Source organism: Anopheles gambiae, chromosome 3, assembly GCF_943734735.2.
Source record: "Anopheles gambiae chromosome 3, idAnoGambNW_F1_1, whole genome shotgun sequence".
Classification (NCBI taxonomy): Eukaryota; Metazoa; Arthropoda; class Insecta; order Diptera; family Culicidae; genus Anopheles; species Anopheles gambiae.
The window spans coordinates 69,207,602-69,219,983 of record NC_064602.1 but is presented as its reverse complement, the minus strand read 5'-3'; the positions used below and the strand labels follow the sequence as shown (position 1 = coordinate 69,219,983).

At 42.4% G+C, this 12,382-nt stretch overlaps 1 protein-coding gene across 3 annotated transcripts in view; it reads left to right on the top strand.

Annotated features, from left to right (window-relative positions):
- Positions 1-12,382, top strand: part of LOC1275861 (uncharacterized) — a 312,032-nt gene that overhangs the window by 291,728 nt on the left and 7,922 nt on the right. For all 3 annotated transcript variants that reach the window (XR_009766089.1, XM_061657778.1, XM_061657779.1), the window contains 4 exons: positions 2,406-2,539; positions 6,024-6,313; positions 7,273-7,350; positions 7,834-8,022. Coding sequence is in view for 2 of the 3 variants with exons in the window: in XM_061657778.1 (XP_061513762.1) it covers positions 2,406-2,539; positions 6,024-6,313; positions 7,273-7,350; positions 7,834-8,022 (691 nt within the window). In the remaining variant the exon portion in view is untranslated. The remainder of the gene's footprint in view (positions 1-2,405; positions 2,540-6,023; positions 6,314-7,272; positions 7,351-7,833; positions 8,023-12,382) is intronic.

Genomic DNA, 12,382 nt, shown 5'->3' with positions numbered 1-12,382 from the left:
AAAGAAGGTTGGGTGGGATTTATACGTTGCAAAACGAAGCACAAAAAAAGAGTCTTAGCAACGAAAAATAATAACTGCAAAGAAATGAACTTTCTGCGCCATGCTACCAGCCGGCCAAGCGGAAGCGTATAGAGGTGGATTTACCCGTAAAAACTTTAGCCAACCGGTAGCTTGCCAGAAAGCGCCCGAAAGTATGCAAGAAGCGCGCCCGCGCGCTGTTCGGTTAAAATATGCTCGAGTTGTTTGATCCTCGATTTTTGCTCCTGCACTCACACACACATACAGTCTGACTCGCAGCACAAAAAAAAGACTACGTGATGGTTTGATTCGCACGAGATATTGGTGCACTCGCTGTGTGTGTGTGTGCGCCAAAGTGTGTAGAGAATTTAACATAAACTTTGCCCGAAGCCCGGAAGAATATTGAATTTATTAAATTAACGGCAGGCGGTTACTTTCGCCGTGCCACTTACTTTCCCGGCCGAGTTCGTTCGTTCCCGTGCGAGATTTCCGATTTTTCCGGATCATTCGCATTCGCATTCCTTTTGTTTCCCAAAATCCAGTGCCTTTCCGCCGTACCAAAAAGGTACAAAGTTGCTGAGGTGATCCTTCTCTCGGATTTTGCTCACGTCGTCGTCGGAAAAGGGGGCTCACACTTTCCAGCACGGTTACGGACGATTGTGCTTCGGCTTTTAAGCGATTGAAAATTTGCACCGCGCTGGAAAAAGTTTTCCTGCTACCTACGTGCTTGTCCGCTGCTCTGCCGTTCCCCTTGATTTACCCGTAAAAAGAGTAAAAATTTACCAAAGTTGTAGCAGGTAACCGTAACCGAAGGATGGGGCAGCTAGAGTTTTGTGGACTCCTTCCGACGAACGTGTGCCGGCGTGTTGTGGGTGATGGAGCGGTGGAATGGCTTCCTGGTGGTGGGCTTTGCGGTGGACGGATTTTGATACAGTGAAGTGTGACATACGGGTAAATTGGATGTAGTTACCGGCAGGGTTTGCCGTGCGGAATGCAAATCAAGCGCCACCGGGCGAACGGGTTGGGTGGGTTAAGGGCAAATCCACCGCAGGAACCGCAATCGAACATGCAGCACCGGTTGACCAGTTGAGCAAGGTGCGCTTAGGAGTAATGGTAAATTGGGAGGGGGGAGTTTTCTTCTACTTTAGTGGTTTAAAGCTGCAAGCGGAGATGATTTGCATTTCATCGGGTTGTTTTTAATGCCCTTAAAACTATGCCATTCGTGTTTAAAGTTGTCTATTAACTGAATTTTAACATAATGCACTTTATTCAATTTGTGGAGGTCTGTTCAACAATCGATTGAATGTGTTAGCTGAAACGCCTGATAGTATGTAATTATGTTTTATTTTATTTTTTCTTTATTATTTTTTATTTAATTAATTGTTATTTCTCGCTTGATGTTAGATTAATTACTCTTGTCCAACTCAATCATTTCTTAAAATTGATTTTGTATTAATTTTTGATTTTTTTTTCTTGATACTTATTTAAAAAAAAATCTTGAATTTTTTTTTCATGCATGAACACATAAACACTATTTTGTAAAACAATCATAGCGCCTAAAAGTATGCTATTTTTATATGAGATATATTATTAACTGATACTGATACATATCTTGGTATTGAATTCTGTCTTCCTTTTTGTAATAAAATATTTATAACTCAATACAGTAGAACGTCGATTATCCGGGCAGCTCGGGACCGGACGGTTGCCGGTTAATCGATTTGCACGGATAATGGTCCAAGAAATGTCATTTTCATATAAAAATTATTTTATTACTAGTTTTTTATTAGTTTTATGATTAATCCAACTTGAATAAATCGATTAATCGTTAGTAAAATATTATTTTAATCAATAACTATAGGTTTAACAACTGTTCATGAACAAAAATGAATATCGAAAATATCACTAGACACTTTAGAGCTGCACAAAAATCTGGTTGCCCACTTGACAATCGCTGCAAATGTTCGCTGTACGTTTGAACAGCTGTCACATTTATGCGCACGGTTAAGCCGCCCGCCGGTTAATCCGCCCCCGGATAATCGACGTTCTACTGTACTTATTATATTTTTCTGGACATAATTCATTGGACAAAATTACATATAGCATTATAACAATTCATAGCTTATCATTTACAACACATGAATACTATTTCGAAAATTATGTAACACGCCTAAAAGTATGCAGTATATTGTTCATATTTGACTTTTTAAAGCTATAATGGGACACTTTTAAGGAGGATTCCCAACATTCTTCAATGCGTTTTTGATTGAAACATTTAAAACTTCCATTTTCCCGGAGCAAGATACAAATTATGCTAGATCCTTCTGAATACGTCTTTCAATATTGATTCCAACTAACTCCATCTCTATCTGCCCATTTCGTTTTAGCATGCAACCGCACCCTGCACGGTGAGGCCGGAAGAACGTACGAGCTGCAGATACAAAACCCCCACGGCGTGTATCCATTCGTGTGTCACCTAAACTTTACGGCCACCGGTGGCCTCTACGGTGACATTGTACAGGTAAGCACAGAACGGTACTCGTAAAAATCCCCCCTTTGAATGACATCCGCTCTTGTGTATGTGTGTGTGTGTGTGTGTGGCTGCGGCCCGAGCTTCTATGTCCGTGTACCTCTGCGGCCCATTCATCCGTCAACGACGCCGGGCTTGCCGAACTGCCGAAGATTGCCACCGGCATCGTCTTCATAAATTAAATTTTCAACAAACCATAATGATAATCAAAAAGTGGCCCGTTTTCTTGTTGCTTTTACCGCACTAATGGATGGTCATAAATTCTTCGCATCTTTTCCTCTTTTTTGTTGTTGTTCACTTCTTTTCCTCCGTCGGTGGAAATCACTCCCTGGGCTACCGGCTTTCCATCCGTTTTGTTACGATTGCTATTGCTTCGCCCGTGTAGAAGGTACTTTCTCATTTTTACTGCAACGCTTTCACCATTCCGGCACGCCCGGGCGCGTTTGTGGGTTCTCGTTAGACGCGCGGAAAACTACTGGCAAACGTCAAATCGCATGTTCGACGACCATTTCGCTTTTGCGTTGAAGCTGCCTGTTGGATGTTCTTTTTTTGTTTCTTGGTTTTGTTCTGAAACAGAACACAAACCCCAATTCTTCTTGCTACATTGAACGTGTTACGGCGAGTGAAACGGGTAGGAGAACGGTAGGGCCCGTGGAAAGACACCACCAGCTCATTCACACGCCGGCAAGGACGAAGCGCCGAAATCAATAACCAAATTGAAAGTGAAAAATGTGCTCTCGTTCCACGGGGTTTCCATTGCCCTGAGGGTTGACGGCAGCAGAGAGTGAATTTTCATGTTCATCTCTAATTGGTAAATAGGGAAAAGCGAAATCTATGCAGTGCGTCGGGTAGTGTGTCTTAGTGAAAGTGTGTGTGTATATGCGTATGCCTTAACGCGTGTGTATGACTACGAGTTGGGGTAGATATCGTTTCCAGAACGGTTTCCTTTCTTGTAGATCTTCCGCATAGGCAGCACACAAGCAAGGTCTTACTAAAACTTTGCGTTTGAGGCTGGAGGAAAGCGAACTTTCTTGGGCTTCTGCCTACAGCGAAATTTGGCTCTGTCGGTGTCTTCTGTCCACTACTTAATTGAACTGTTTTGGAGCACGGTTGGAACGATCGAGCGAGGTTGTGGTAACCATCAATTTAATTACCGAGCAACAGGAGCAAACAAAAAACAAAAAATGCCGCCCGGGAAGCACCGAAATAGTCCTGATCAAAAGCATCTTTGTGATGTATTTTCCTTGTAAACGTCAATCATTATTATATGGTCATCAGGGATTGAAGTTGTAAAGATTGCGCGTGTGCGTGTGAAGCAACAAACAAACGCATTTGCACTATAGCGGGCAGGTTGAAGCCACAACTGAAGACATTCGATTCCCGAGCAACAAGCCCACCACCATTGCCTAATGCCACTAAATTAGATCAACAAATCCACGGTGCACGAGGCCAGTTTATTTACATTTAATTCAATTTGCTTCCAATTTTGTTGACTTTTTCATTCGCGCTGACTTATGCTAATAGGTCCGTGGTCCATGGGTGATGGGTGGGGAAGCATAAGTATCGCTGCGGAACTGTGTGTTTCAGGACGAATGAATTCGTTCTTGGAATAAGCCATCTCTTGGCTGTTTGCTACACGGCGCTGCCCGCTTCAAAGCTCTAAAATTGTTTAATTTATTCCGCTAGTCAAACAGAAAACTTTGTTTCACACTTTGATGGACCCGATGATGCTCCTGGAAATGGAGTTCTTTCTCTCTGATCGGAGAACAAATCGAAATTGTTAATGGAGAGGTTTTGGGGGGGCGCACGATGATGGCAAATATCTAATGGATCTAGCTAGTGCAACGCCAACAGTGGAATGTGGTGGTGGCGATTTGTTTGTGTTGTATCAAAGTCGCTGCCAAGCAATGGTCGTGCCTGTAATCGTGTTTGATAATCGAACGGTTTCGTATCGGGGAAAGCTTTGTGAGCTTCTGACAAAAGTTTGTATCTGGTTTCGGAGCTAAAAGGTTTCGTTTTATTTGCACACATTGACTGGAACTAGCCAATCATCTAATTGAAAAATCATAGATAACTTTGTTTCATGTCAATGCTGGTTTGCTCGATACATATCGTTTAGTTTTATAGAAAGAAAGGCACATATTTTGCTAGCGCTAAAGCGTGCTAGCGCTGGCTTTTTAAATTAGATGTTTCAGTTTGAATTGATGTACAAGCATTTTACATATTTAAAGCAGATTGCATGTACAATGAGGATATAACTATAAATAAGTGAAATCCTAGTAAGGAACGAATGCCGGAACGTAACAATGCCAATTTGTTATTCCAGTTGCATACCTTTAGGCGTCTTTATAGCAAACTATGCAACTCACGCGCCAAAACAACGCTTTTTTAAAATAAATGCAACGGCGAACAATAAAATGTTTTAACAAAATGTTTCCTCTATAACTTGGGAGAGCAGCTTTCCATGGTTCCTTTTTTAAATGCTGAATAAATTCAGAAAGAGAAAAAAAGAACCATCAAATGTAAAACTGAGCCTCAGGGCATCAGAAAGCGTGTAAAGCTTCAATTTTATACCGTCTTTAGCAAAACACGCTTGTTTTCTCGATCCCTTTTTTGTAAGTAGCGAAAGTATTACAAAAGATTGTGAGACGCAAAAGAAGAAACTACCACAGCAAAGTAGAAAAAAAATCAGCAAAAAGAATGAACTCCGAAGGGGACCAAAGATTAAGCGAAGGCGGCGATGAAATGGAGAGCTTAAGTGCAAGTAATATGAAAGTTTTTTAATCACGGTAGCCAGTACCAAGGCTGTGCCCGAACGGGAACGGGATTAGTCGGAACCATTAACCGACCATCGTCCCATTTTTTTTTGCTTCCACACTATTTAGGAGATTGTGTGCGAGGTTTTAGCGAGAGCGAGTGAACAATTGCTGTAATGAAAATATGAAGAAAAAAAAAACAAAGTAATTATAGCAAGTGTTGAGAGACATTAGTTTTGGTATTAAAAGAGAATACATTCAACAGTGAACATTGAATAATGTTTGAATTTAATTTTGGATTTTAATGCGTTAAAACACAGTAATTGTATCTTTTTCTTCAACAAAATCCTGAACTTCCGATTCAACATGAGTGCTGTATAGGGTATTAGGGACAAACTTTTCCATTGAAAGCCTTACTCGCATGAGAAAAAGGGTCCTTAATCTTATTGATACAGATTTATTACCTTTTAGGATTGTGTCAGCTGGACCTGGTTTGGGGCAAAAATAATACAAAAAAATCTGTTTGAAAAAGATTCCTTCTTAAAGGCAGATGTCCGAGCTGTGTCTTTGAAACCCCAACCCAAACATTTTCACTTTAAAGCGACATTTACTAAGAACTTGTTGTTTCAAAATTGCACAAAAAGATAAATTCAATCATGTACAAAAAAAAAAAAAAACGTTATCATTTACATTCATCTACTTTCGTCCTTTTTTCGCAGCTAAATCTAGCCAAGTTTAGCATCGGCAAATTTGTCGAAAACTATCACGACGTCAAACAACACGGCGAGTGTACGGAGGGGTTCATGACGATCAGCGAACAGGGGCTGCCGAATCTGGACGGTCGATGGTGCGGAACGGCTTCCGGCTACACGATATACTACAGCGAGACAAAGTCGGTCAACGTGACGCTACGGCTAGACAAGCAACCGCCGGCCAGTGGCAGCGTGTCGAACGGGTTCGAATTTCGGCTCATCTACAAGTTCCTGCGGCACAGCGATGCAAAGCTAAGGTAATGTGTAATGGGTTCGTTATCGAAGAGGGAGCGGTTTTACCCAGTTTTATTGACAGTAAAAATATACAAACACACACGATTAGAAAAGAGATTAGATTAAAGTTACCAAGGGAAAGAATTTCGTGACAGCGAGCATAATCTTTGATTTACCTGCCATTTGGTTTTATTTTTCTCTGTACCATATCACATCGAGGAATGTGAAATGTGCTTTTCCAGCAAGCTTTCTGTACCATTTTATGCCATGAAAAGAAAACACCGCAACAGCAACAGCCGCATCACACCCGAGGAAAAAGTGGAAATTGAAAATTCCATTAAGTAATAAACTATAAAAGTTGGTTTTACGATCGTTTCTCGACCCGCCCATACGTTGATAGCACCCATGCCCAAGGTTAGTTGGGATAGTTCTGGTGGCGGGGAAAAGCTAGAAAATATAAATAAAGAAAACTGTGCCCTGTAGGATAGGGCGGGCGTGATAGAAAAAATAAAAACGAACGATGTTAACGCACTCACAGCAACAATGAAATGGGAAGGGAAGGTACGAGCGCACCAGGTTGCCTCCCTTATGATGGTGGCATTAAATCTAGGTTATTGCATTTTACACATTTTTCTCACTGCGGAAAGGTGCGCAGCAGAAAGAATAGGAAAATCCCGGAATACACAATACGAATGGGCTCGTATCCATTACAATCGATGGGCCCCCACACATACACACACCCATCGTTCATCCTGTGCCGAAGGAAACGGGGAGTAAATATAAACGGAAAGCTTGTATTTATTGGCAGGAGAATAATATGTTCAGTTAATCCTACATTTTTCTTATCATCGAACCGGGCGTGTGTTTGTGCCGTGGGACTGGGTATTATGGGTACGATTGCTAGTCGTTGTTTGTTTTTTTACTAACATGAAACCTTTCGTTTTTTGTGTGCATCTGTTGCTCCCCCTTTTTCACCTACCAGGAACGACAACCGGATATGGAACGGAGATCTCGTCCCCGGGAGCTACTGCAATCGGAACTTTTATGACTGCGACAAAAGGTAAGTTCCGGGACGCTGGCGTACATGTTTGGATTGGTTGTAGTCGTTCGGGGATGAAACAACGGCAGCAAAAAAAAGGAATTTCCCGGAATCATTGCGTTCGAGCGATGAGCTTTTCCCACGGGGCGTTGCCAGTGGTTCACATCGCAGTTTTAAGCAAGCTCCAGCAGGTCCCACGCTGGACATGAAGGTGTGATGTCAGCTCACTGCCCCACGCACACGCATCACTTCTTCTAATCCCGTATTTAAGGGTACGAGATTTGGGCGAAAAACGAACCAGAGCGCGCAGCAAAAATGGATGGAAAGGACCCGCTCGTTGGTTGCACCCGGCTGGATTATAAATTACCCAATCGACTACCACTTTCAGCTCGTATACAGCTCGACACAGCGTCACCAGACGATGAAAATGCTGACGCTGATGAATACCTTCTGTCTCTCACATGTTACCTTTCTATCTCTTCCTCTCCACTGCTTTATTTACAGGACCTGCAGGATACGATCGCCCAACTATCCTGGCATTTATCCACGCAATTTAACATGTAAATATTATATTAATCATCGGGCGCCCCCGAGCGGTCTGCACGCGATGATCGTCCTTCGGCAGCCGGACGGGCATAAATTAAACATGAAGGAGCAGGCGACACACCACGAGGCGAACAACCGGATTTTAAGGTAATTCATTATTGATGGCCGCGAAGCTTGCCGACCGGGGCAAGCTTCCGATCTAAACAGTGATGCACGTGTGCAAGAGATTGTTCTCTTTTTTTGCGGACAGGGCCGCGGAACACATATCGGTGAACGGACATACGGAGATTGGGTTTTTTGTGTGTGTATTTTGGTGCTTTAACGGTTCAAAGAGCTTAGGAATATTGATGGCCGAGTGGGGATGGTTTGTTGCAGATCCGGTTAACGAATCTCTCACTCAGCGTTAGATGTACTTTTAGTCGAGAATGTCGAGTTTTAGTATACAGTAGTAGCCTCTAAATCGCTTGTTTTATGGCGCAAAATTGGTCGAGGTGATCAATTCTTCGATAAGGCGACTTAGATTTTTCGTTTACATCAAAAATTTATTTTACAAACTTTGATGACTCAAACATCGGTTTTCCATTTCCACACTTACCTAAAAATACTTTAGTAATGCAGTTAAGACTCTAATCTTAACTTAGATCAATAATTTGACGCTATTATTACCAAAGCAAACAGGACTTTAGGTTTTATACTTAGGTCTAGCCGTATGTTTCATGATCCTTTGTGTCGCTAAAAGGAACGCTAAAAGCGTTGTATTGTCCGTCCGTTCATTGAATATGCGTCTGGTGCGTGGACCCCGATTCAAATTACTAAAATCGATAGGATGGAATCATTCGAATTGCCCGTAGTAGGCTGCTATGAAGAAATCGTTCTGAGTTTCCATCGTACCGGTCGGGCCGTTTATTGTTAGGGCTTGATACTTTGGAGAATCGTAGGAAAGTGGCCCAGGGGTTATTCATGTTTAAATTGTGGACTGGACTCATCGATGCTCCTTACTCGTTGTCCTCGTTAAATTTTTTCGTTCCAGGCAGAGTTTTAAGACCCCGACAAATTTTATCCATTGACCATCGCTGTCATCTTTACAGTGCTAACGATCCATTGTTAGTGTTGTCAATCAGTCCTTTATTTTTCCCAAATGTTCTAAAATGTTGTGTGATTTTTAGTGGTCTGCACAACTATAGGTGTAGGTCTAGGCCTAAGTATTGTATGTAGGCTACGAAAGCCAGATGCAATCGATGCTTATCAATAAATATGTAAATAAATGAAAATTTTAATCAACTTATTATAAAACGGAACTTTATCCGTGGAAAAATAGGTTCTTTCAAATACTCAAATAGTACAAAAAAAAACTATACAGCTCAATTACCTATACAAATTTTTCCATTTGGGACAGTCCCGTTGTAGAGCCGTTGACTACAACAATTTAACAAGCGTCCCCCTATAGCAAGGTCCGACTATCTGGCTGAGTGTTTATTCAGAATACTACAAATTGTGTGACTATCTGAATTGTCGATGCTTAAAGAATGAATGTCCTACCGGTTATGCATTGATCATTGCTGTTGGCTTTAAGATTACCAGTCGCTTTTTTTCAAACCTTTTGCAAAACTTTGCAACAAATACAATCAGCAAGAAGAAAAACGGTTTCTTTTTCTTTAGCACAACAACCGCTGTCGGTCAAGGCTTGCCAGTACCTACTAGTGAAGTGTGCTTGGCTTTCAGTGACTTATTGTTACCATAGCAGGATAGTCAGTCCTACGTATAGGGACACGGTCTATTCGGGACTTGAACCCATGACGGGCATGTTGTTACGGTTCAAAAGTTGACGACTGTACCCAGTGGCGGATTTAGGGTGTTGGGGCCCTAAGCGTTAAAGGAAGTGGAGGCCCCAGGTTGGTGTCGAGCGCGGGGGGGGGGGGGGGGGGGGTGCTTGGTGCATATTGTTGCATTAGGTTTTGAATCAAACACACTTTAAATTTTCTCCGTTGGGGTGGGGGGGGGGGGGGGGGGTTGTGTTCAGAATCCCTGTACTGGGCCCCTACACTTTATGAGTCTCTTCATCCATTGGGCCCCTAACTAGCGCAGAATTTCTTGCTGAAACTACTGTACACATTGTGCTATGTGCTATGTGCTGGAATTAACATACTCGGGGCCCCTACATTGACGAGGCCGCCGCGGCAGCTCAGTCCGCGCACCGTTATAACGCCACTGACTGTACCACCAGACCGGTCCAGAGTGCAGAAAAACGGTTTACAAACATTTTAAATGCACCATTTCGTAAGCGAGATCGAGCCCGGAGCTATCAAGGGTATAATCTTGCTGAAAAGCCTGAAATGTATTCCTGGAAAAAGATTTATGAGTACGTCCAGTAGCTCCGTTCAATATTTCCTGTTTTATCTTGGCGATGCATTCCAAGAAAAGAGATATTGCTTATATCCGATTATACGTGAACAGACTGGGCAAGAGATTGATAATACATTATCGTAGTGGTTTTGAAAATAAAACGAGACCTTTCGAATGAGCTCTTTTGTTTGAGCTTTAATATTTAAAGCAAATGAATGTAAATTCATCCTCAAGTAAATTATTAATCATCATCAATGTCCCAAAACCAGGCACCACTTACACAGCCTTAACTGGTTGCTGTGAAGGTGTGTGTCTGTTTTTTATTTGTTCACTGCTGCTGAATTGCTTATCAAAATGAAGCTTCATTATTTACACATGCAACATCAAAGTGACTGATGAACAGAACCGGGCACCAACAAAAAACGCAAAAAATGCTGACAAGCATTTTACACACGGACACATCCCCGCACGCTCGTGTAAAGCCTTTGCTTAATGATGTTTCCACCTATTTAATTCCATGTTTGTAATAAACCACAATTAAACGATGTAACGTTTGTTTTTTTGTTCCGTGCTTTTCGGTTTTTTTTTTGTTTTGTTTCACTACTGTTGTGAAGGGACAGAGGAGGGCAAAAACATAAATTTATCACAACCAACCGGCCAGCCGTCTGGGTACATGGTTCATCCGTCACCATGGATCATCGTCTTGCTTACGCTGTCCCGCAAAATATTGCCAACGTTGACATGGGAGTTGGTCAGATTGGTTGATAAATTGGGGTCATGCTATTGTATTGGGTTGGCTTAAAGGAGATGAATGTGTGTGTTTCCACCATAATCAACTCGCTGCATTTTTTGTGTGTCTACAGCACGTGAATTGTTTCTTGTTATGAGTTATAATGACGTTTGGGAAGCCATTTCCTACAACAAAAAATACCCTTTTTCAAACGTTCTCCTTATTGAAACCTTTTCAATCTGGCACGGTCGGAGCACAACAAAAAAAAAAACAACAGGGACACCCAATACCGATAATCCCTGTTCCAACGTTTTGCGGACAGAATAAATCCAACACCCTGCCCTGCCAGGCATTGGCAGTCACTATGCCAATCTGCGTCACGGTGCGTCACTCCATGTTTGGTGGGGTTGTTAATGAAAATTGATTGCTTGGCTGGGGCGCAGGAGAGTCTTTCCCCACATTCCCCGCAGCTGCTCGGAATGAAATCCAACGCACAAGGATGTTGCGGTAACGCTGCACGGTGTCCGTCATGCGATGCGATGGAAATGTTTAATTTTCTACTTTTCAACTGGATATTATTACTGCGTGAGTGTGCTGTGTTTGTGTGATGCGCTGTAGTTGTTTTATTTCGCATTACGACGGACGAGGGAGGTATTGTTGAGTCCCCCCCCCCCCTCCGTTGTAAGCCCGTGCCGGGTCCGGTACACTTCAAACCTCGATGAACATGTGCGACCTGTGCTGCGCAGCTCGTCTCGCATGTTTTAACCGCAAAAACCAGCAATGTAATTAAATATGACCATCTCCGCGGAAAACCGCGCTCAGTTTCCCTTTGATGAGGGCCGTGGCGGCGGCCGGTGTCCGGTTGTGCATTTAAAATGTAACATATTGCACCGGGTTACCTGGTGAGGTGGAGGAACAAAAGAGAGGTGTACATCGGTCAAAGAGGTTGTTTCGTGTGGCGATAGGTAGGAAATGTGCGGGCGGTAAGCTAGGTTATAGCCTTACATTGCAGAGACGGCTTCAAAGCGGTACAATAATTAAAATAGTTTTATTCAATAGCAACTTTTTGGATCAATTGAAGCCTTTTCAAGGTAAAATAATGCACACTGGCTTACTATTTCCCCTTCAATTGTAACATGACACTCTAAACTACATAATGAAAACGATAGAAAAAAGAAATTTGAAAGGGGCTTACGTTCAAAAATCCGTCACAGGGTCATTTTGCTATACCGATTGCATACATGCAGGCGTTTCGCACGAGAGAAAACGTATATTTTATAGCACTCACTGTACGCACTCACTTCCAACGCATAACAAGTCAATTAGCAAAATTATCTAACGTAAGTGACATGCCCAGCATCCCGCCAGAGCGCACACCGGTTGAATATGGTTGAATATTTTACTTTAATATCGCCATAAATCGACCACGTTGCG